At 44.5% G+C, this 25836-nt stretch overlaps 2 protein-coding genes across 5 annotated transcripts in view; both read right to left on the minus strand.

Moving 5' to 3' along the window:
- cnnm2b (cyclin and CBS domain divalent metal cation transport mediator 2b) overlaps positions 1-13094 on the minus strand; it is a 37054-nt gene extending 23960 nt beyond the window's left edge. Inside the window, exon 1 of the mRNA XM_086120819.1 lies at positions 11454-13094. Coding sequence (XP_085976945.1) covers positions 11454-12957 — 1504 coding nt within the window. The 5' untranslated portion in view covers positions 12958-13094. The remainder of the gene's footprint in view (positions 1-11453) is intronic.
- A 790-nt stretch (positions 13095-13884) lies between these two features.
- LOC147200563 (arsenite methyltransferase-like) lies at positions 13885-23966 on the minus strand. Of its 4 annotated transcripts, none has more exons than XR_015101840.1 (11): positions 23853-23966; positions 22780-22813; positions 22195-22322; positions 21964-22114; positions 16725-16861; positions 16560-16629; positions 16370-16451; positions 16111-16292; positions 15880-16019; positions 15681-15803; positions 13885-14858 (listed from the first exon to the last, which is right to left on the minus strand). XR_015101840.1 is itself a non-coding variant. In XM_086120266.1 (11 exons), exons 1-11 carry the CDS (start codon positions 23867-23869, stop codon positions 14751-14753), a joined length of 1122 nt encoding a protein of 373 aa, XP_085976392.1. In that variant the 5' UTR covers positions 23870-23966; the 3' UTR covers positions 13885-14750. The 4 variants fall into 4 exon arrangements, 2 of the variants coding, with proteins under 2 accessions (XP_085976392.1, XP_085976393.1); XM_086120266.1 differs by having other exon boundaries at positions 16161-16292; XR_015101841.1 differs by lacking the exon at positions 13885-14858 and adding an exon at positions 14879-15511.
- Positions 23967-25836: the final 1870 nt, after the last annotated feature.

Consider the following 25836-nt stretch of genomic DNA (forward strand, 5'->3'; position numbering starts at 1 on the left):
CCCGGAGTCCACAATGCACAAATACAAAATGAGAACACTCGCAATGAATTGCTTGGCCACAATTCAGGCTCTGACTCTAACTCCTGACATCACTCACTAGGCCACGCCCCTTCAGGGCACACATCAAACACACAAATACTACAGTCCGTTTCATAATTACAATGTATAAAATATTGATTGTTACATTCGCTTGCAGTATGTTGTTTTTAATCCAAGATAGAGCTTTTTTTTGTTTGTTTAAGAAATAAGTAATGTTTTGGGGGGAGAGGTTTTTTTGGGGGGGGCGGGGGGTAATGAATGAATTGCTTTTCAAAACATTTCAATGGGAAAACATCATATATGAGTAATTTGAGTAAAACGGTTGGTCAAGACACAGTAATGAAGTCAAGGTATCACTGTACTGAAATGTATCATTGTTAACTCATTGATAGTTAAAAAAGTAGACAGCACTGGTGTCTTTTGGGCTTGGAGAGAGCCTGTCTAAAGCTTTTCTTCTGCCAGCAAGTGGAGAGACGGACGGTGCTGCCCGGTGTTATCAATGAAGCCAGCGTCTTGGCTCTCCGTAAAGTCCGGCTTGGAACGCATCCATGGCAGGGCATTAGGCCTGGAGGTTTGTGTCGTTTGTAATTTATAACACAGGGGGAAATAGGCAAGAGGACAATATGGAGGGTGGAGGGAGAGGGGGAATGTGAAAGGAGGGGGATGGGACTTGCTGAACTAGCAAGTGACTGTGCCTCTCTGAGTGTGCTGCACAGACTGGAGGCTTTTCGGCCCCTCTTCAAGGCTTACCTCAAACAGGCTTTATTTTAAGAAAAGTTAGATGCAAACTTAGTTAAGGTATTGCATTAGCGTTCATACAGAACACTGCACCGCCCCCCCCCCCTCCAACCCTTGCACCTTTGTCAGATCATCATCTCCTTTTAACAGAAATTTGTACCAATTACAAATTCTTCAATCTTCACATGGCTATTGTTTTTGCTTGCTTTGGAAAAACAAAAAAAGACAAATGTGATCATTCCACACAGATAGGGGTGGATCTCGATTGCGATACTTAACCCCGCGATTCAGCAAATACTGTGAATCTGTTCATCTCCTGGCCAGTGAGGGGCGCTTTGCATGCGTTTCACGTTGCACGGACGGCGGCTGCAGTTGACCAAACAGCACCAACATGGCAAATGGCATGAAAAGAGCACCTTCTTCTTTCAAATCTGACATTGAGGGTGATTACTAATTGGGGTTTTTTTTCCACTGTAAAACACTTTTTCTGGCACCAGGGGGAAAAAAATAATGAAAAACGGTTGACATCATGTCCTAGTAATTGTAACATTAACAGTCAGTCGAAGAATTTGGAAAATAAGTACCGTAATTTCCGGACTACAAAACACACCCAATTAAAAGCCGCAACAGCTAAATTTAGCCATAAAACCACATTTGTATTCATAGTAATAGCCACGGGTCTCCATGTTATAACATGGTACATTAGCAAAGAAAGAGCTCACACAGATGGATTTTTAAACACCGCTAGACACTTTTTTTTCTTCACCAAACAATGACGAACAACTCTAGTTACACAGCAGCATCCCAAAACATCTCTTCATCTCTCTCGTTGCCACACGAGGCCAATTCGCTGACAAGCTTCACCACACAACAGTGCATCATTCGGAAACCAGTTTGTTTGATGCACGGACTTACTACTGTAAGTATAATAAGTCTGTGAGGGGATGTCGCTCCATGGCCAGACTTGCTGTCCTGTCATCAATTACTAGCAATCGCGGGAGTCGGTCGCCAAACAAACAACAGAGATGGGGGGGGGGGGGGTCGCAGTGCAGAGATGTCTGTATTTATGGCACTTGTTCCTTATTGCTCATTTAACTCAAATCAAGATGCTTATTTTTGCTCAACTATGTAGCATATACTGCCAAAACAGCTATGTACCGCTACGCAAACACACTTCCGTTTTTTGTCTCACAGCTCGTGTGCGCCACTCTAACCACAAATGGTGGATGAATATTCAGTGTGAGAGCGGACTTGGACAGTTTCATTGGCTCACTGTGACGTGATCAGTATTTTCATTGGTCAAATGTGACGAGACTAGGGGTAATTGTCTTGACGGCTTGAAGCCCGTCAGTAAAAATTCATAAATAAACCATGTCAAGCCAAATCAAATTTATTTGTATAGCCCGGAATAACTGAAAAGTCTCAAAGGGCTTCACGTGCCTACAGTTAACAGGCAGGGTTCGACAAGTGGGGAAAAAGTAGCTTCTTATAGTCTGGAATATACACTAATTCATGTTAGACATTGTAATCCAACCTTCATGGTGGCATTTGTGTCACAAAGCGCGTTAACACCCATCTGCTAGAATTTGCCACATCTGTTTCAAAGTAAAATGCCTCAAATGACAAAGGAAAAGAAGCTTAGAAGAAGAAGAAGTTCCTACCTGTTGAATTTAGAGCAGCTACCTCTGTAGAAATGTATAAATCTTAAGACTTAAGAATTAGCTCTACACTCCCGCATTCGGTTAAACCGAGCATGCAATTAGCCTCTCACCTTGCCTCACCCTGACATCAGAATTTTGGCCTCTCGAACTGCCAAGTCTCTGATGTCCTCTCCACCCCTCTCCTGCTCAGAGAAAGGCTAGGTGCTAATGAGCAGATTGAGGCTCTTACTGTGGAGGATTCTGCATCCACAAACCTCAATAAAAGTGCTGAGTACAGCCATGTCCCAGGACACATCTCTATGTGTGGCTTCACTTGATTAAATGGACTCACAAGCTGTTCAAACTACAACTCCTTTTCATCATAACAAGTGATTAAGAGTATATTCACACAAGAAAAGTCCTTTATTTTTTTTTCATTTAGTGCGGTTGACATTCATTCTTTACTTTTTGCAAGCAAACTATATTCTGTGAACATATTGAAGCATGAGACGATTGGTGCTCCCAGTGGACCGAAATGACGAGGGTGGCACACACCCGTTAGTGGAAGAAGACAAGCGATTCCCACATGCTCCAATTTTGCTCTGTATATTTGTGCTGCAATGAGAGCAGCAAAATAATTTTGAGTGTCAAGAGCAGATCATTTAATGCAGGTTTTGCGACGCTATGTTTCTAAATCCTGGAACAGCATTGGCGAATGCGTGCAGTGACCCGCAGGAGCATTTGCTCTGCGTTCAGACGCACAACATGATGCTGGCAGCGGCACATATTTCCTACTATGCCGGGCTACGGTAGCTTGTTTAGCCCTAAACGTCACACATCATTTGACAATAAAGTTGTACTTGACTTGATATCCTGCACTTGGTGTGAATCAGCAATGGTTTGTATTCAGACCTTTAATGAACCGCACGAGTCTGTTTGGAAGTGCACCGAGACAATCTAAAAAAAAAATGGGGCTCATTCCGGTTGTTTGGTCCACACCAGGATTCTTTTGTGTGTATTCACACCTGCATAAAAAGGGCCGGACCAGTTTGGGAGACAAACCAAGGTTCGTTGAAAGTAGACCAAACAGTGCAAATGTGAATATATACGGATGGATGGTTGGACAGATGATATGACGGTTGATGCAAGCTCTCCGGCTGGTGACAATGCACTTTGTACACTCTGTACAGGTTTACATTTATCAGTTTCACAAAAGCACTAATTTCATCATAGTTTTGAAAGTTTTCATCTGAATGTACGTGTTTTCGTCATATCTTCTCACCAGAGAAGGAAAATAAATTCATTGTAACATGCTGTGTATGTTGTGTGCAATATGTATATGAATTTAACCATTGCATAATTTGCACATATTTTATTGGATGGAAATTGTAAAGAAACAATTTTGCACATGTTGACACGTGTGTAATTCCGTACCAAATCACTCCCATCAAAACATTTTACCAAGCAGGTTTTGATTCGAATTAAACTTAGTGTACATCACTCATTTTCCCATTTGCTTTATCCTCACAAGGATCGCGGGGGGTGCTGGAGCCTATCCCAGCTGTCACAGGGTATGCCGATACGAACAACCATCTGCGCTCACACTCACACCTATGGACAATTTAGAGCGGTGGTGGGCAAACTACGGCCCGCGTACCGAATCCGGCCCGTTGGTCTTTTTAATCCGGCCCGCCGTAGGTTGGTCCACAATTAAGGTTCGATGTGAATGATTGCATTCATTTCAATTGGACTTGTAATGACAGGTATTTCACCGCCAGGTGGCGCATTGACTTGAAGTTGCAGAACACGGGGGGGGGGGGGGCGGGGCAATCTTTTCGACCACCTTGTACCTCTGTATCGCTCTACTTCTACTGGTCTGATCACAACCCATCTGCAGCGATGCACAGGCTAAAATAGGTCATCAACAACACTTTTGTCATTTAAAAAAAGTATATTAATACCGTACTTTCATGCTTTTGTTCTGTTGATGTTTGATATGGACTGTCAACAAATGTAGTTTTTTTTTTAATGTACCATAGCTCGTGCTGACCTGGCCCTTCTGTCAAATTTTAAAAGTCAATGCGGCCCCCGAGCCAAAACGTTTGCCCACCCCTGATTTAGAGTGTTCAATGAGCCTGTCATGCATGTTTATGGAATGTGGGAAGAAACCAGAGTACCCGGAGAAAACCCACACAGGCCCGGGGAGAACATGCAAACTCCACACAGGAAGGCTGGAGCTGGGATCGAACCCACGACCTCTGCACTGTGAGGTCGACGCGTTAACCACCGAATCACCGGGCTGCCACTTGGTGTTCTTTTACTTATTTCATTGTTCCAATTTATGTCTGCTTTGATTCGTTTGAGAAGGAAATTGAATGAAATTTCGAACCTCCAACAGATCTCAAGAGTTAACCATGTATGACTCTCAGCACTCCGAGTCATTCCCAAGAAATCCGAGAAAGAAGAAATCCCCATCCATCTCAAGGAGGCAGAAGGAAATTACAAAAAGACATTAGAACAAAGAAATTGCTTGTCTTTTCAAATTCTACACTTTTCACCTTTGTTTAGTTTTATACAATGGCAGAAGCTGACATGTAAGCAGCAATCTTTGATCCTCAATACATGATTTTAATCCTTTTCAAATCATTCAAGACCTGTCAGTACCCAAACTTTTTGCCGCAAATGTTCGGCGGGTTGTAGCTCCCAAACCCCTAAAATGTCAGATTTTGTGTTGTCATCACTATCAACAAGTAAAGCAAGTTTCATTAAAATCAAAATGAGCTTGTTTATAGCCGCTGGGTGATTTGGCATATAACTACCCACTAACTATCCAAACTTTGCCCATATGTTTTAGTGGACGTGGGATGAGTTGCAGGAGAGGGGTTATCCATGTTGAGAGCAGTCATAATGGCAGATCAGACTGGCTTTGGTAGTGCTCTGCGATTTGATTCACACTCCTCCTGTTGTACTAATCGGGTCTTACAAGGCCACTCCATTTTGAACCAGAATCTGAAGAATGTAGGCTAATTCAAAAGCCAGCCTTTGAACACAACAAACTTGGCCAAGGAAGCCCAAAAGGTCAAACCAGTCACTAAATTCACCCAATGTCAAACGGATATCTTTTTTTTTAATTTGTTGAAATAAAGAGAGAGAAATCAGCTGGTTATTATTCTGTTGTTTTTTGACCTGCAGTTCATCCTGTAGAGGAGGGGTGCCCAAACTTTTTTGACGGAAGGTCCACTTTTCGAACAACCAACCTCCCGCGATCGACCCGTTCCCGCATATGCACACACTTACACACGCATGCCGTAATGAGCAACAGCCAGAACGGCCGCTAAAATGAACGAGGCACGGGACGCACTTTCGCAGCGTGCTAACTATCGTAGCTCACGTGTACCGTTTAAAACCGTTTCTCTTGGCCGCCCAGATTCCATTCTTAGCAAGTCCCCTCGGTGAATTGTACTGTACTTTAATTTATTATTTTTTTCAAGAACAGCCCTTTGACTGATATCCCGCCCTGCTAATAGAAACGTGTGTCGCAGGCTATGACGCATATACAGTATTCGTCGACGAAATGTTGACATTTAATATTTATTCCGACACATTTTTACAGCATCGGAAAACGTTAATAATGTTTGTGTCATGTTTGTCCTCTGACAGAAACCATTGTGTAATATCTGTTTCTTGTTATTTGTGTATTTGAGGGCTGGGTTAGTTGAGTAGGGGGTGACATCATAGAGAGGGGACGAGCCAGGTTGAGGAGTCAGTCTGAGTGTGGAGCACATGGGCGTGAGTTGTGGCCAGCAGCAGCTCCTGTGAATGTGTTTTACTTGCCGCCTCTTTTTGTTTATTAAAAAGCGAACAGACTGCGTCAGCGACTGCGTGCATCCTTGACCACATTGAAGGGCATTACAATATTAAAACAAAAAAATATATTTTTCCATTTTCAAACTTTTTTGAAAAAGCTCTAGGGGGCCACGAGGGGCGCTAAAGAGCCGCATGCGGTTCGCGAGCCGCGTGTTGCCGACCCCCGCGCTAACCAGTCGACCACCGGGCTGCCCATATATACATATATAAAATGATATATTTATTCATTTCAAAACATAATCCATTTAATAGTAAAATTGGATACATGTGGGTCTCATGCACTTAACTGGTGTCTGTTTCTCAACTCATTTCTGTAAAATTCAAAATTGTTCACTGAAGAAAAAAAAAAAGTGGAGCATCGGGACCATTGAGGGAATCCCACTTCGTGATGGCGGCCACTCTGCACGCTCCAGTTATTTTTCCAAATCCAGGGGCCTCTTTGGAAAGTCCCATCTCCGAACCTTTATAGCACCTTTATTGGAATATGTCATCACATCAAGAAGAGATGAAAAGGTGCTTCCTTCCCAACATAAGAAAGGACATCACTGTTTCAAATTAATTGGACTCCACTTTTCCTCACTGAAGTCATCCTGCGACGGCGAGTATTGCAATGCTGATGTTAAGTCTCAGTCTTGGAGAAGTCTTGAGCGTGAAATGTGAGCGTCTTCGGGCAGTCTGTCAACTATGTCGGTGTGCTGTTGCTTTAAATGTTGCTGCCGTAAAGAATTGTCTGTAATATCCTTTCGTAAAGGTTGGGTAGGAGTAACCTTCGCTAAAGGTGCCTTAAAGGTTGAATCCGGGCACATTAGCTAAGAATTTGAACAATCGTATCCTCCAAGTACTTCCGGGTCATCTCACTCAAATAAATAAACTTCATTTCAACAGTGACTGACTTGCAGGATCATTAATGTTCAAATATGACTGAAAAAAGTCTCTACAGTTCGTGAAGGTTTTGTGTTGGTGTTCTGTTTGACACTGACAAAGGTTCTCTTTCTCATTTTTTCTTAGCCATCCAGCATCCTGGAACAGATTTTGGTCATTCCTAGATGTTTGGCAGATTGGCAGAAGAAGTCTGGATTTTAAAGGGGGTGTCCCTCATCAGAAAGGATTAAGCGGTTTTACCGATAATGATGTCAGTCAATACCAACACTTGTTGCAACATAAGCTCCACAGGGTACCGGGCAAAAGCTCTGACTCACTTTCCAGTAAGATGCTCGCCGTACAAACACCAAGAAGGAATAACACAATTTGGATCAAATCACAGCATTACTGTTAGTATTTCAACAGGGCGAAACAAGCTGCAAAGAGTCTATGAAGGCTGTTGGATCTGAACTAAGCATAGATTGGCCTATATTGCAGCAATCAGGGATCTAGATCAAGACATGGTAGGCCACATGCAGGCTTTTTCACAGAAGGCCTTCCTCTCAAACATTACAGGCTGCATCTGGGTTTACGCATCACCGCCTGAACATTAATCACTGAATCGAACATTCCGTGACTGATTATTATTCTAATCGGTGAGCAGCAGCCCATCAACTCATGAAGCTAATCGAACGACCAATACCTCCGCTAAGGCACCAGATAGTCAGAATGCTCGGATATGCAAACCAATTTGGAATTCATTCATTCTGGTTAATTTTGATGTAGATCCCGTGACAAATGAAGATGTAACGATGATTGGGTGTCCCGACCAGACCGTGATCGGAAAAAAACATGAGTCATTGGACCGAGAAGCTTATCATAACACCTACATTAACCATTTTTTGTTTGTTTCTGGCACCTTGTTGATGTCTATCTTCTATTGATTGATGTGAATTGAGGAAGCCACTGCCCCCACCACCCTTTTTTAGGGGCAAGTCTCTCCCCAAATTCAAGTTAGGCAGGTGTCTTGCCTTACCCAGGGGCACAGGGTTTCATTCAGTGCAGTGGAGCCAATAAGCTGTGCGATACCCGATCTAAGATCTTCAAAAGATCCTTCATCACTTACAGGTTGGCCTCAGCGCATGCCAGTGAGTGAATTACATTGACTTCCAGGAATATCATAAATACCGCAAGCCATGGAGAGGCAAGTGAGGGGAGAGAGGCTCTGATAAAGTCCTGTTTCTTACTCTGCTACTTGATTTGGTCCTAAAGTGACCCTCTCATTAGGGAGCAAAGCTTGAGCTGAGCGAGTAACCGCTGGATGCCAGTAATTGTGACAGGCGCAGTAAGAAAGCGCAATTAGTGAAAGGGTCAGAAATTTCCACAAGGGTGTCGGTCTCAATTTATTAACTCGAAATGAAACCCCTGCGACAGGCTTTGATACACAGTTGGGACTGCAAAAGGAACTTTTCAATCATAAAAAAACTGACCTTTTACATTTGTTTATTTGCTTTTAAACAAGCACTGCATTGTTGCACCTGGTGCATCAATAAAACATACTGATTATTATTCAAAACGAGTGTTAGATAACGGAGTTAAAAGCGACAGCAGTTTCGTAGCACAAATTTGTATAGACCTCGGACAATTGCGGTTGTGAACATTTTCTTAAATCCAAGCCTTTCTTCAGTCATCACATCGTACCGGTAATCATAATTAGATGATACCACTTCATAACCTGATGCTCTTATTTGCTATCACTTCAATACTGATTTACTGGAAAGAATGATCAAGTACATTTTATTCATGCTTGCACAATTGTATGCCAATTCAGTTTTTATAAATACACATCTGCATTTGTATAGCTTGTTCATGCTTCCTGTCAGCTGTGGCCTGGAAGATGGCATGTTAAGGTCCGACTTTAATACCAGCACTTATTTTGAATATAATTACGTACAACAAAGCGTGTGATGGAAAAGTGGTTAGAACTGCATGACTGTCCGTGTTTTATGTTATGTGTTGTGTTTATTATTTTACTTTATATTAACTGTTTTGTTAAGCGCTTTGTTACAGCTGCCGCTGTTGTGAAAGCGCTATATAAATCAGCATGTATTGTATTGTATTGTATTGTATCTTGCCAATCCAGAAAGAATATCTAATGTTGGCTATCTACTCCCACCCTAATTTCATAATAATTGTGTTGGACTGTTAAACTGTATCTATTGTGAGACCATCAAATACAGTCATCATTAATATTTAGCAAAATATGATACACACAAAGGCTCCCCCAACGGACTCAACACAAGATTTTCGGTCAAGGTTGTGACATTGCTGGTCTTTCACTTTTCCGGGCAATAACAGACGACTGTGAAAGTCTACAAATAAATAAGAAATGACTTACATTACAAGGCAATTTGAACTGAGTGTGTGCTGTGAACAGAGCCAGATTAACAAGAAACTTTGACCCCCGCAGCCCTCCCTTCAACAGTTGCTTATGACCTCCGCAAGGGGCTGGAGGCAAATTCCCTCCGGTGCTGCTCCAGTCGTGATAACGCTGTGCTCCGGCCGCTATACAGAATATCAAAACCAGACCTACAGTAGACAGTATAGTGCCACATTCGGGGCTGTTAGGTGAAACGCGCACATGAATGAATAATGTCAACAGACAAATACAACAAGGGCTGTGTGAAATTCGGTTCCAGCCTCTTAAAAAGCGTAACGATACCTGCTCCAACATCCATTGCGGACAGCAATGATAACACAGCAAAACATGGGGATACGCTACTGACAAAGTTACAGTATAAATATATTCTGTTTGTTTTTCTTGGAAAATCAGCTCAAAAGCTTCGGTATGTTTCATGCTTCCACCAGCAAATAAACAGTAATGATGAAAACACCCCCCTGCTAGCGTATTACGTAATGCTAATTTGGCAAGGAGAGCTACACCTCCATTCTGGTAATGGAGCTCAATGATTTGCTCTGTTTTCCACCCCAATTAATCCTCTTAAAGACAAGTGAATATTCCAATGAACTCACAATGCATTTAACATTGTATTCGTGATTTTAACTGCTTGTTGTAAGGTGTCCTTGAGTTTCTAGAAAGGCGCCCACAAATAAAATGTATTATTATTATTAAGTGTTTTTGGGATGTTTTATATCAAACATTAAAAGACAATGACAAGTTTGGAAGGACTTCACAAATTCGACTGTCGCAATTTGGACAGCTGAAATGAATCTGTGTCCATGTAGCCAAATGAGGGAACCAAATCATTAGAAACAATCACCCAGTCTGATTCGACACTAGAATTAACGTACTGACAATTCAAATTGATCATTTTGGTGATTGTAAATGTCTGTGTAAGTGACTCTAAAGTTATGCTCAAACATACATGCAAACCTGGAGAATATCCTTGCAGGCTGCCAGTCATAAGTTGGGCGCAATTAGTGAGGTTGGTTGACGGGCAGTGATGTGCAAAACTTCAGGTAAACTGTGTGTGAGGCAAAAATCTTTCTCAAACATCATGCGCATACACACAACACGCGAGGGGGGCTTGAGGGTGTTAGAGGCTGTTATTCATTACCCACATGACTGCATTCCACGGCTGGACAAAAGAAGTTATCACCACCATCACTTTAAAGGCGAGTAAGCGAGAGGGATTTAAGCAGGTTCTCAAACAAGATGCCCCCACCTGATAACCTTAAGTCTCGCAGTTACACCATTCCCACGTGTCCTAATGCATTCACAAATCGGAGCGGGAGAGAGCGAGAGGGTGAAAGGGAGGGCGGAGAGGGGCATAGCTAAAATGTCTGAATGAGAATGACATGAAAGGATGGAGGGCAGCAGCTGAAACATAGACAACTTTTTGCAAAAATTAACCCTGAGTGGAAGTGATGGAGGAAAATCGGGAGACCTCGCCTGCACCGGCAATGAGCGATGAACCTGTGGCAAGAACCGCGGCTCGTTTATGACGCAGCTGCAACAATGCTTTGCAAGGCCGAAAAAAAGAAGGGCAGGGGGTGGAAATGCGCCCCCTTTCACCTCAGCAATTCTCTGCCTCTCTCCTCTTCATCCCTGCGACTTTCAGATTTACACACACTTGACCTTTCACCATCACTTCCAGGCTCATTCAAGAGGAAGAGAGGTGAAAGGTCAATATGTGAGGGTCAATAGGGATTATGTTGAAAATGCAGTGTGCTCGTCTTTTGGCATTAGTGTCGTGTGCGGGGCTCAAGCGAGTGTGGGACAAGGCAAAAGAAACTCGCCATAACACAAGCTATAATATGAGGAGGGGGAGTGTCAAACAAACTCACCTTTCTTAAACTCTTCCAGCATTGCATCCAGCTTGGTGTCATTGAAGACAAAGTGCAACGGGTGGCTATAAAACTTTGTGATGGTTTTGAGTGGCGTGCAATCATCCGGGTCAACAAAGGCCAGGTCCTTGACAAAGAGAAGGTCTACTATGTTGGACCTCTCACCCTCAAAGACCGGAATGCGTGTGTATCCGCTCTTCATGATTTCGGACATGGTGTTGAAGTCAAGGGTGGCATCCCAGGGTATCATGAAGCAATCTCGAAGAGGCGTCATCACAACTTCCACGGTCTTAGTCCTCAACTCCAGGGCACCCTGGATGATGTTGAGCTCTTCCTTGACCAGGTCATTGTAAGGATCCGTGACGCGCAGCATCTCCAGAAGCTTCTCCCGGTTGTACACGGTTCCGATCTCCTGCCCCAGCAGGTAGTCGAGCAGCTTGCTCACCGGGTAGGAGGCGGGGAAGGTGAGTAACATGAAGAATTTGGTCAGGAAAATGGTATTGGCACCAACGGCCAGGCCGTGTCTGGAACATATGGCCTGTGGCACGATTTCCCCAAAGATAACTATTCCAATGGTGGACATGACCACAGCTATCAATCCTGAACCGGCGATATCGTCCAGCAGAATGGTCAGCGTTGTATTCACCAACACATTACCGAGCAGAAGCGAGCAAAGCAAATAATTCCCTTGGCTCCTGACAGGTTCGATCTTTTTGGCGTAGTTTTTCTCCCTTTCCGTGCCACAATTCTGAACTATCTGGAGTTCCATGGGGTCCAGAGCCATGAGCCCAAGGTTCAAGCCGCTGAACATACCAGACAGGCAAAGCAGCATTGAGATAAAGATGACCTGGAGCCAGAAAGGCAGCAAAAACTTTTTCTCCTCCACTACGATCACCCTGGTGTCTTCGCCGTCGTGGTAAATCCAGGTGTTCTCCGTCCACGGGTCGTGCAGTCCAGCCGCGGCAGGTGTGGAGGTGGCGATGCAAAGGTAATACGCTTTGCTCCTCTCCGTCTTTCGCAGAGGTTTGACCTCGATCTCAACTATTCCCGATGTCTTTCGGCTCACAACAATGTTTGGTAATATAATGATATCTGAAGTCCTGATGCCGCAGGGATGCAAGCCGGACAAGTCCTCTTGGCTGTGGTTATCCCCCGAGGAGCTGTCAAGGCTCACCCCCGCCCGGCTCCTCTCGTGCTCCGTGAAGGCAATCTTGGACCAGGTCTCGTTGTTGATGTTCTGCCCGTACACTCTTAATTTGATCCGAGAGCGCTCACTCACCCGCAAGTAGCCTTTATCCATGAAGGAAATGTCGTCCGTGTCCTCCAGACGGAGGCCACTGATGACGGTCTCCTCGGACCCTTCCTTGCCACTTGTCGAGGTGACAAAACAACCAGTGACAGTCAAGAAAATTAACGTCAACGCGCGGACCCGGTCCACTGACGCCATTTTTGCAGCGGTGGGTGCTGGGGATAGCGGCTCTGCCATCATGACAACCGTTGGCATGCAACCTGCTGAATGAAAATGACTTTGAAAAATCAGAACCAGTCAGAGTCCGCCTTCATCTCCGCCGAGGGCTGCCTTGACTCGCGCATCAGGACCTCTTCTTTCCCACTACGTGTACGACAGTGGTCCCTCGCCAGTCCAGGGTAACTGGCTAACTCGTGCCTGCTCTGATTTCCCCTCCAGATGGACGGCGTTGGGGGCCAATCAGAAGAAGGTTCCAGGCTAGGGGCGGGGCGCCCGCTGCCACAGTGACGAATCCAATTCCAAAACAAGTGCACCTCATGTTAAGAAATGGACAAGACCCACTCGTGACTTTGGGGACAAACAGTATTATTCAAGTTTAGGAGATAAATACCAAGTCAGCATAGTTACAACACACGCACACAAAACATATAAAAAACACTTTTTTCCAATGTCCACGTGCTTTTCTGATTTTCTCTTGTCAAGATAAACAGCATGAAAATTACTCTTAAAATTCTTTGATTATGATTGAGTATGTTGATTCACCACTGCTATGATGACTCGATTACTGCAGAACTCATAACAATATGGGTAAAGCCTGTCATGTTTTAGGTGAGATGACTCTGGTAGGAAAAGTATGTGAACAACATGTTGTATGCACAAAGATCGGCTGGCCACCAGTTCAGGGTGTACCCCGCCTGCTGCCCTAAAACAGCTGGGATAGGCTCCAGCACGCCCGGGAACCTTGTGGGAATAAAAGCAGTTCAGATGATGGATGCAAGGATGGATGGATGTATGCAGACATATTGTCTTGGATGACATAGCCTCATTAACAGGATTTATACTGCATTTACAGAATATACTAGGTATAATGCATTACCTTCCCTCATCTTACCCCTTGCCCCTGTAATTGTCAACACTAATAGAAAGCATCTCCGAAATTATGAGCCATAGATATTCACAGAGCAAGCTCAAAAACATTTATTTTTATATTACAGTAACAAATACAATGATTGTGACGGACTTTTTTATTGACGAGAATTGAAAAGAAGGCAATTACTGTAAATCACAAGAACTAGTACTGTATTACAATAGAACAGGTGCAGCAACAAAAAAAGAAGTGCACAATAGGAAAAATAATCCTAGTAGGCAAATGTTATCGTTCTATAAATATTGCAATGATTCTAGTACAATTTGGAACTCCAAATACAGTATTTCTTTTGAAAAGGTGGGATTTGGTATGTATGCTACTCGTCAACGGACGCTAGAGCTGCTTTTCCACAGACGTGTGTGACATCATGCATGCGGTGATCATGACACCTGAGATGCACTGATGAAAGCAGACTTTGAATACAATACCAAAGCCTATGTAGGAATGGATTTTATGGTGATTATATTGTTCATGTTTTATGAGGTGTGTTTAGTAGGGCACACTTTGTTACAGCTACAAAAGTTGTCAAAGTGCTGTATAAATACAGATGACTTACGATCAGTTGAGTTAAAGATGCTCAACCATTGTTTTAAAATGTTTACTCTAAAATGATGAGCACCCCATTAGGATATGTTAAACACGTCATGATTTCATCTCAGTTCAAAGATACCTCAAAGTAGCAACAACATGTGGTTATAAGAAAAGAACAACCAATTTCCCAGGTTTGGCCAAACAGTACAGTACTGGTCTTGAATCCTTCAACCCTACTGTGCACTTTATTGTTATTGGACATCTACCTTCAGAAACACAATTTGTGACATTTAAACTACTGTTACACTACCACGTGATTGCATGATGTTGCTGACATTCTGAACTTTGCAGCAGTGATGTACTCCCAGAATCACTTGCAGCAGGTTGCAGACTGCGTACTGCAGCACCCCCCTGTGGCTAAGGCTGCACTCTGTTTCTGCAGCTGCGCAGCCAGCTCAAAAGGATCCCCAGAGATTGCCTGAATGATCAATTCAACAAGGAATAAGACATCACACTTTAGGATTACGTCACATTTTCCTCAAGGCAATACTAGGACCTGTGCAAAAATGCATATTTAAAAAAGAAAAAAAACCGTTCTATTGTAGGTACTTTCTATATTTTACACAATTCTGGTCTTCTGGTATCAACTGAGCCTCTGTGCCAGTTCGCAAGTATTGACGTGTTTTTACTTGATTGTTTTTAACTTTATCAGACATGATTGTTCATTAAATGACTAAGCGCTAAACGTAAGCATTTATACTACTTTACAGCAAACATGGTTGATTTGAGTAAATCATGTACGCTTGGTCTCACATCAGAGGACCAGTCCGAAGGTTCAAAGCTGAATTCTGATCCTAGATCTACTATCTAGGAAATCAAAATTCAAAATCTGCATTACGTCATTGAAAAGCATTATTTCTATGTGATATAATGTACGGTCATTGATGAAACATCTCATGTTGCAATGTATGCATTTAAAGAATAACCATTAGAGCTGACACGATAGCATTCCATGAGCTAGAGAAGAGAGCATTCCTTCCTGTTCAAGGTTCCCAGCATGACTCCACAGTTTGGTTATGACTCTGAGACAGCTGCTTGACCTTGTGCTTGTGGATGAGTGCATATGTGTGCCTTGAGAGAGAGAGAGAGTGTGTGAGAATGTGCAGCATGCTTCCTTGACCGTGCTGTGAAGACAGTGGGCCTCTCAGGGCGTGTCCACAATTTTAAAATGATACCGACCTCTGGTGCTCAAAGTAACCATATGCATCTTTTACATACTGTATTTCAAAATATCACTGACCTTTGGCTTGACTCCACAAGATTCAAAAGAGTCTCCTGGTGGTTGGAAAGTGAAGGCCTGCGCATATCTAGAATGGGTCAGGTTGGCGGCTAATTCACCATCTACCTCCACCACTTGATCAGCCTGGCCAGAAGCAAACACTTGTGAAATTTCAGTTCAAAATCAACTGGAGCCGATCTGATGATGAGGAGCGGCAGACCTTGAAGGTGTACTGACAGTCAAAGCGGAGAGAGTCCTCTGCCCCTGCAATGTTTCCATTATAAATGACTTTACATGGTTTTGGGCTGCCTTTCGGGACCTTAAAGAGACGGTATGTGGCAGAGACAAACTTGAAGTCCCCTGGAATGTAGAACAGGTGAAAACAAATTAACTGTATGCCCAGCAGTATTGCGTTCTAGTGGTTGAAAATGTAGTTCTTGGTGCAATCTACCTTGACAATAATAATACAAAACACTGTAAAGACAGAAACAAGCATCACACCCAGAATGGCTTGCATTTCCTTGTTGTCAACAGTGATAACGTTGGCTTTGACGAGCCTCGGGGGTCTGAAACCTACTTCCTCAGCCAACTGTAGCAGATCTTTGTACCACAGCGCACCACCAAATCCCTCACCTGTATTGGAAAATTGCACGATCACACGTGGGCATGCGTCTGCAGGAAATGCACGGCAGTGGAGTAATAACACATACCCCAAAGAACTTTGTTGTTTTTAATTTCCTCAGTTTGTCTTCCATTGCTGTACATGTCACTGAAGAAAAACTCACCACCATCCTAAACATCAGTCGAGCAAATACATGAAGTTGGTTATGAGATGGTTGGTCAATTCTGGTGAAATTCGTTCAGACAATGAAATTAAAAGTGAGTTAAAGACAAGTGTACCTTTAGCATATTGTAAGCTTCAGTCAGGACTTTCTTCTTGTCTGGAGAAAGATTCACCACACAGTTGGATCTAAGTAATGAAAGGCGAATATTTCAAAACATTTCTCCAAATACGGTTCACATCTTTAAAATGCGAAACTGAAAGTGAGCAGGAGGCAAGCTTACATGATGATATCAAAAGAGTTCCTTTCCAGACCCGCCTCTGTTAAGGCCTCGATGTAACCCTGGACAAATGTCACATTGGGCTTCTTGTAGCCAAACTCCTTCATGTGAAAGTCCACATGTTTCCTGGCCACTATAAGCTAGATAACGTGAGAGAATGAAATTAGTTTGAGATGTCCGTGCAGGTGTTAGACCCCATGCTTTACAAAGAGCGCAATCTATGATTGAGTTTAAACCAAAATATGAAGCTGATGAATGCTTCATTTTGGTTATTGGAGTTTTCTGGTGACAAAACAGATTACACAAAATCAATTTGGCACAAAAACATCATTGCCCATCATAAGAAGACCACCACATGTCTGATGAAGCATGACAGCGGCAGCTGGGCTTTAATCCAGATAGGAGTCAATCTCGAGTGAAAACATTGTTTGTTTTTTTTGTTTCAGCTATTAAAAGACCCACATATTAAATTGAAATTAAAAACTGCTTCACCAGAAACAAAATGTTAAGCACCAGCCTAGCTAGCCCTGTGGTTGACTTGCGAGCAGTCGAGTGTGTCCCCGGACTCTTGCTCAAAGTCAAAGACAAACATCCTCCTCCTCCTCCTCACCTAAAAATGATTACACAGTAAAAAAGGCATCAATGAAAGTCAGTTTGGTGTGCCCTATCAACCTATTAGGGCACTGCGCTCCTTCTGATTTATTTACTTGTGGTTACCAGAAAGGAGGTCAACCCGCTTTTTGTGCTATTGATTCAGCTATGTTTGTGCATAATGATTTCTCATCCCCATCCATGTAGTATATCACAAAAAACAGTATGTCTTTCTAGTTATCCTAAATTAGGTACTCTGGCTTTCAGAAGTACTGTGATTACATCTTCTCTAATTATTAATTATGGCAGTACCATATGTTGGCATCTGATAAAAGACTTATTGCTATTGTTCATCCGCATAGCATTTCTGTTGTTGTTGTTGTTGAACAATGGCTGCTGCACACATGGTTTTCCCGTCCATCCATCCCCCAATGACAATAACATGTTTACCCTCTGTGTACTTACTCTTGTGGGATTCACTTGGGTTCTTAAATATACGAGGAATGTGGTTGCAGACCCATTAGTGGCGCCAATCATTTTTTTGTATTGATTGCCTTCGGGGGGCATTGATAGTTTTGGCGATAGGGGCATAGGATGGTGGTGAGATGTTCATTTTTCAGTGAAATGGCAGGATATGCCTAAAATGCACTTTAAACTTTACAGGTGAACTGAAGTTTTAAATGTGGATGGCCACCTGTTCATGTTCCAGTAATTGTTTGCACAATTTCTTCTCTAGCAAAGAGCTGAAATTCAAATCAGATGTTTGATGCGTGAACATTTCCAAGCACTTCCATGCCTTTGTGTGACTCTTTCAGTCTTTGCTTATCATTGTTACAACCTGCTTATGATATTCTGCGACAGTCCAAGCTAAGTGGCACCTTCCCTCGGAGAAAAAAAAAACTTTTTTAAAGCCTCGCAATGGCAAGGTACTTTTGATCTACTATTAGGTGTCATTCTTGATGTCGAAATGACAAGAGCAGGATGAATACCACTATTTAAATATGTCATGTATTCTAACTGAACCCGGAAACTTGTTGAGTATTATGCCGTTCAGCTTCTTGTTTGACCCCTCCGTGAGTCGTCACCTTACCGTGGTGGAGGGGTTTGTGTGTCCCGATGATCCTAGGAGCTAAGTTGTCTGGGGCTTTATGCCCCTGGCAGGGTCACCCATGGCAAACAGGTTCTAGGTGAGGGGCCAGACAAAGCACGGCTCAAAGACCCCTGATGATGATTAAAATAAATGGATCTAAGTTTCCCTTGCCCGGACGCGGGTCACCGGGGCCCCCCTCTGGAGCCAGGCCTGGAGATGGGGCTCGTTGGCAAGCGCCTGGTGGCCGGGCCTACACCCATGGGGCCCGGCCGGGCACAGCCCGAAGAGGCAACGTGGGTCCCCCTTCCCATGGGCTCACCACCCATGAGAGGGGCCAAAGGGGTCGGGTGCAATGTGAGCTGGGTGGCAGCCAAAGGCGGGGACCCTGGCGGTCCGATCCTCGGCTGCAGAAGCTAGCTCTTGGGACATGGAATGTCACCTCTCTGACAGGGAAGGAGCCTGAGCTGGTGTGTGAGGCAGAGAAGTTCCGACTGGATATAGTCGGACTTGCCTCCACACACAGCCTGGGTTCTGGTACCAGTTCTCTCGAGAGGGGTTGGACTCTCTTCCACTCTGGAGTTGCTCACGGTGAGAGGCGCAGAGCAGGTGTGGGCATACTCATTGCCCCCCGGCTCAGTGCCTGTACATTGGGGTTCACACCGGTAGACGAGAGGGTTGCCTCCCTCCGCCTTCGGGTGGGTGGACGGGTCCTGACTGTTGTTTGTGCATATGCACCAAACAGCAGCTCAGCATACCCACCCTTTTTGGAGTCCTTGGAGGGTGTGCTGGAGAGTACTCCTGCTGGGGACTCCCTTGTTCTGCTGGGGGACTTCAATGCTCACGTGGGCAATGACAGTGAGACCTGGAGGGGCGTGATTGGGAGGAACGGCCCCCCCGATCAGAACTTGAGTGGCGTTTTGTTATTGGACTTCTGTGCTCGTCACGGATTGTCCATAACAAACACCTTGTTCAAACATAAGGGTGTCCATATGTGCACTTGGCACCAGGACACCCTAGGCCGCAGTTCGATGATCGACTTTGTAGTTGTATCATCGGATTTGCGGCCGCATGTTCTGGACACTCGGGTGAAGAGAGGGGCGGAGCTGACAACTGATCACCACCTGGTGGTGAGCAGGCTCCGATGGTGGGGAAAGATGCCGGTCCGTCCTGGCAGACCCAAACGTATTGTGAGGGTTTGTTGGGAGCGTCTGGCGGAATCCCCTGTCAGAAGGAGTTTCAACTCCCACCTCCGACAGAGCTTTTCCCATGTTCCGGGGGAGGCGGGGGACATTGAGCCCGAGTGGACCATGTTCCGTGCCTCTATTGTTGAGGCGGCCAATCTGAGTTGTGGCCGTAAGGTGGTTGGTGCCTGTCGTGGCGGCAACCCCCGTACTCGCTGGTGGACACCAGCAGTAAGGGATGCCGTCAAGTTGAAGAAGGAGTCCTATCGAGCCTTTATGGCCTGTGGGACCCCAGAGGCAGCTGACGGGTATCGACTGGCCAAGCGGAACGCAGCTTCGGTGGTCGCCGAGGCAAAAACCCGAGCGTGGGAAGAGTTCGGTGAGGCCATGGAAGCCGACTTCCGGACGGCTTCGAGGAAATTCTGGTCCACCATCCGACGTCTCAGGAGGGGGAAGCAGTGCACCACTAACACTGTGTACAGTGGGGATGGGGCGCTGCTGACTTCGACTCGGGACGTTGTGAACCGGTGGGCAGAGTACTTCGAAGACCTCCTCAACTCCACCAACACGCCTTCCTTGGAGGAAGCAGAGCCTGGGGACTCTGAGGTGGGCTCTCCTATCTCTGTGGTTGAAGTCACCGATGTGGTTAAAAAGCTCCTCGGTGGCAGGGCCCCGGGGGTGGATGAGATCCGCCCGGAGTTCCTCAAGGCTCTGGATGTTGTGGGGCTGTCCTGGTTGACACGCCTCTGCAACATCGCGTGGTCAACAGGGAGAGTGCCTCTGGATTGGCAGACCGGGGTGGTAGTCCCTCTTTTTAAAAAGGGGGACCGGAGGGTGTGTTCCAACTACAGAGGGATCACACTCCTCAGCCTCCCTGGTAAGGTCTATTCAGGGGTGCTGGAGAGGAGGGTCCGTCAGGAAGTCGAGCCTCAGATTGAGGAGGAGCAGTGTGGTTTTCGTCCCGGCCGTGGAACAGTGGACCAGCTCTACACCCTTAGCAGGGTCCTCGAGGGTATGTGGGAATTCGCCCAACCAGTCTACATGTGTTTTGTGGACTTGGAGAAGGCGTTTGACCGTGTCCCTCGGGGAGTTCTGTGGGGGGTGCTTCGTGGGTATGGGGTACCGAACCCCCTGGTACGGGCTATTCGGTCACTATACCACCAATGTCAGAGTTTGGTTCGCATTGCCGGCAGTAAGTCGGAATCGTTTCCAGTGGGGGTAGGACTCCGCCAAGGCTGCCCTTTGTCGCCGATTCTGTTCATAACCTTTATGGACAGAATTTCTAGGCGCAGCCGAAGCGTTGAGGGGGTCCGTTTTGGGAGCCTCAGTATTGCATCCATGCTTTTTGCAGATGATGTGGTGCTGTTGGCTCCTTCAAACGGGGCTCTCCAACTCTCACTGGAGCGTTTCGCAGCCGAGTGTGAAGCGGTTGGGATGAAGATCAGCACCTCCAAATCTGAAACCATGGTCCTCAGTCGGAAAAGGGTGGAGTGCCCCCTCCGGGTCGGGGAGGAGATCTTGCCCCAAGTGGAGGAGTTCAAGTATCTTGGGGTCTTGTTCACGAGTGGGGGCAGGAGGGAGCAGGAGATTGACAGGCGGATCGGTGCAGCGTCTGCTGTGATGCGGACGTTGTATCGGTCTGTCGTGGTGAAGAAGGAGCTGAGCCAAAGGGCGAAGCTCTCAATTTACCGGTCGATCTACGTTCCAACCCTCATCTATGGTCACGAGCTATGGGTCGTGACCGAAAGAACGAGATCCCGGATACAAGCGGCCGAAATGAGTTTTCTCCGCAGGGTGTCCGGGCTCTCCCTTAGAGATAAGGTGAGAAGCTCGGTCATCCGGGAGGGGCTCAGAGTCGAGCCGCTTCTCCTCCACATCGAGAGGAGCCAGATGAGGTGGCTTGGGCATCTGATTCGGATGCCTCCTGAGCGCCTCCCTGGTGAGGTGTTCCGGGCATGTCCCACCGGGAGGAGACCCCGAGGAAGACCCAGGACACGCTGGAGAGACTATGTCACCCAGCTGGCCTGGGAACGTCTCGGGATCCCCCGGGGAGAGCTGGAAGAAGTAGCTAGGGAGAGGGAAGTCTGGGCTTCCCTGCTAAAGCTGTTGCCCCCGGGACCCGGCCCCGGATAAGCGGTAGATGATGGATGGATGGATGGATGGCTTCTTGTTTGAGAACAAGTCGTCCAAAAAGTACTGAAACATTGAACAGTTGCATCTGTGCATTCCAAGGTTTGCAAGTCACATGAAGTCCACTGTAACGGTTACAGTGCATTTTAGGGTTGCGTAATCCCAGAATTTCCCCCCAAAAGTCATCCCCGATTTTTTTCTGAGTGTAATGTACTTGATTTCACTTGAGTTGAGCAAAACAGCAGTTTACCTGATCCTCAGTCATGTCGATGCCGGTGACATGCCCTGCCTCTCCCACCAGTTGACTTAGGATGTAGCAGTCTCTGCCACTCCCGCAGCCCAGGTCCAGAATTCTGCAGCCCTCCAAACATTCTGGCACAGCCAGACCACAACCATAGTATCTGATGGGGAGGGAACCCCATTCTGAAAAATTAGCCGCTGTGCTACGCCAATCGAGTGCATGAACATATTCAGCAACAACCTGTCAGTCACATCAGGATGGACTTTCTTTAGAGCCTGGAGGATGCATTTCGGGAGGGGCCCCACTGGAGCCACGCAGGCATTACTCTGTAGATCTGACGTCTTCTGCAACGTCTTTCCATAATAATCCTATATGAGCGGGCATAGATGGTAATGTCACAAAAGGGGATGTTGGGTTAGTGCGTGTTCGTGAGAACGAGAACTTTAAAATAGAGCACCAATGCAAAAATCACATCAGAATCAGCTTTACTGGCCGAGTTAGTTAATCACATTTGGTACTTGTTTTCGGCCACTCGTGTCACTTGGGTGCAATATGAAATCTAGATATATAGAATAAATAAATGTAGACAATAATATGTAAAATAATAGAATAAATAAATGTAAAGACTGTAAAAACATAGAAGGTTCATGTTTTTTGTCAGTGAAGTCAAGTCATGCAGTGATATATATATAAAACAGTAAAGAAAACGGTGGCAAAGTGAATCAGTTTCCATTTTCATAGCCCAGCAGTACTAATACCGGGCAGAGGGAACCACTATAAAAAAAAAAACTGAAATGATATAGTATTCAAAGTATGTTATCCTACCTTCACATCCAGGTGAACGGTGGTGTCGACAAAACTTTAAAAGATAACTGAATCAGTGATAAAATTAAACAGGAAATATGACAGATGCTAGCTACTAATACATTAGTAAAAATCCCAGTGGGTAAAAGTTGGCCATATGTTCCATGTTTGATATTCACTCGTACAGTACCTCTATGTAAAGGGCGTCCACAACCTACAAATTCCAGGGTGACATATGCGGAACATCATCATAAATCAAATCAAATATATATTTCTCCCCCCCCCCTTCAGAATATTATAGTAGCCACAAATGATAAACCTTGCTTACTACAAATGAAAATCTGTTCATATTTCTTATTATGTGACAAAAATATTCACCAAGCATCACTGAAAACACCTTTTGTCATTCTGAGTGATGCAGTAGTTCGCAATGATGGGCTACAAATCACTACAGCTCATGATGTCATCATATCTGAAAATGATTAAATATATTTTTGATATATGGTGATTTGTCCAACCACAACCTGGATTTTGTAACTTGTGGACAGTTCCTTACAGTCCTTATAACCATCAATAGATCGGGGGAGTGTTTGCGAACATAGTGAATGTTCTTTGAACTTGTTCAAAATTTCCCTGCGACAAGAAAAACTGTTTGCAACCATTGAAACTTCATCTGACGTATGTCTTAACGAATGTGTGCGACTTGAACGAGCCCCGCCAAATCAGCATTCACTTCCTTCGCAAACAAGGCGCTCAGAGTAGGATACGGCAGATGGTTGTGAAATACAACGTCTACCACTGTTTGCATAATACATTTGTGATGGCAACAAATGCAGCCGCGATCTTGCGACAAATGTGATAACGTTGCAAATGTAGCTCTGAGGCAGAGTACGAGCTGGTAAGAACTCAGCGAAAATTGAACATCGGGCCAACTTTTACTCGGTGTAAGAAGCATACGTGTTTTGTTGTGTAATACTGCTGTACTTTGTCACGATAGCAATAAATGTGTGGACAACAACAAATGCAGACTCGATATTCTACAAACGAGGCTGAAACTGATCTGGACAATTTTATCGCGTTTGTGTTGCTGTTACCTAGTTTTATCAGCCATTATCGATGGTTCAAGTGAAGTCTACAACTCGGGTCAGTCCAGCCTCCACACGGAAAGACCAAGAAGTCAAGGCAGTGGCCGGAATGGTTGTTCGAACTGTGCATCACATTACGAGTTGGGTTGGTCACCTTCAAAATAAAACGGCAACAAACTATACTGCGGTCGAGACAGCTGCAAATATGCAGGGACACCGGTGCTCTGGATTTAAACTAAATTGCAAAAGAATCTATTTTCAGGCAACCAGTCCAACTAGGGAGAATGCAAACGGTCTCAGGATTGCACCCAGAAAAGCTCTGGAGTTCTAAAGTGAAGTTAATGTTAAATCTGCAAAAAGAACGGTAATTATCCCGATTTCAAAAAAAGATTAAAACGTCTCCATTTGTTACCCCAATACCAGGACATTCATGGAGGACACTACACCACCCCAGGACTCCAACCATAGTACTGTACAGGTATTTACATTCAGTTCTGATGGAGGATTTCAAATTAAAAAGCCATAAGCCACAAATACAGTAGAATGAAAATTAACCTTTTGTTATCCACTAAACCACCCTGGGAGTCCAACCAAATTATTTTCATACAGATCTGACAGTGCATTTAAAACGAAAACATCTCTGAAATATGTAATTCGATTATGACCTCAAATTTCCAAAAATGATTAAAAATTAACGTTTTTTTATTCCCCAACCACTTGGTACTGGGGGACACTTGTCCACTGCAGGACTCCCACAGAAGTACTTTCATAGAAACCTGGTGTTGCTTTTCAAAATAAAACTCTTGTGATATACTGTATTCAATTTTGACAATAACTTTTGATTTAAAGGAAAAAAAATCACGAAAGGATATTTGGGACGTGAATGTGAAGTTGTGGCCCAAAAGCCAAGAAAATGGAATAATGCTCGTTTCTTGAACATGGAAACATCCATCAATCCATTGTCCGAACCGCTTTTCTTCATAAGGGTCACAAGTGACAGAAAATATTGCGTAAGTAAAAGGATTTAAAAGAAGAGAAAACATAGTCTTTGTGAAGCACACTTTACATGTTCAAAAGGTAATAGGAAGAAGTAAAAAAGGATTTTATATTCCTACCTCTTTATATATTTTGACTTATTTCATATTAATAGTCATAGGATATTTCCCAATGAAAGAGAAAATAACGGAATTTAGACACAACTGCACCTAATTGTGTGTACATACTCTGTGCCGGCAGCATAATTATGCAAATGCAATACAGTTCACAAACATATACTTGATTTACAGATTTTTTTGTACTTTGCATTTGAGCCTCTTTTAAACAATAATTGATTTTGACCTTTTCAGGTTCGTTCCAAAACGTATTCATCCATTCATCCGTCCATCCATTTACATCTGCTATCCCGGGGCCGGGTCGTGGAGGCAGTAGCTTTCTCGGGGAAGCCCAATCATTTCCTCTGCCCAGACACTTCTTTCAACTCCTCCTGGGTTATCACAAGGCTTTTCCAGGCCAACCAAAACACAGACTCTCCAGACGTCCTCCCTGAGCATCTGAGAAATCTTCAGTCTCTGGACTCCTTTAAAACCCTTTAGGGACAGCAGTTACTACAGAGGACAGCTTATCATGTTATCAGGTTACAGGGTGCATGAAAGGTTTAAAAACAGCCTGAAGATCCCCCCACACACCCACACACACTTAGGCCATTGTGTCAAATCTGGCCTGCTACATCATTTTATGTGGCCCACAAAAACAAATAAAAGATCTCCACTTCCATGATGCTTGCTAAAATCTGTATCAAAATGTCAAATTCTCATATGTAATAAATAACAGCTATATTTCAAGAATGTTCTTGTTAGCAAAGCCCTCATTGCAGTAACTTAAACAATAGTTGAATAAACTATATTACACTTGACTTCTTTATATGGTTTCAGTCATAACAGCCCTCTGAGGAAACTACAATGCGGCCAGTGACAAAAATGAGTTTGACAGCCTT

The sequence above is a fragment of the Hippocampus guttulatus genome, chromosome 9 (genome assembly GCF_054856545.1).
Source record: "Hippocampus guttulatus isolate MCC_2025c chromosome 9, RoL_Hgut_1.0, whole genome shotgun sequence".
In the NCBI taxonomy this organism is placed as follows: Eukaryota; Metazoa; Chordata; class Actinopteri; order Syngnathiformes; family Syngnathidae; genus Hippocampus; species Hippocampus guttulatus.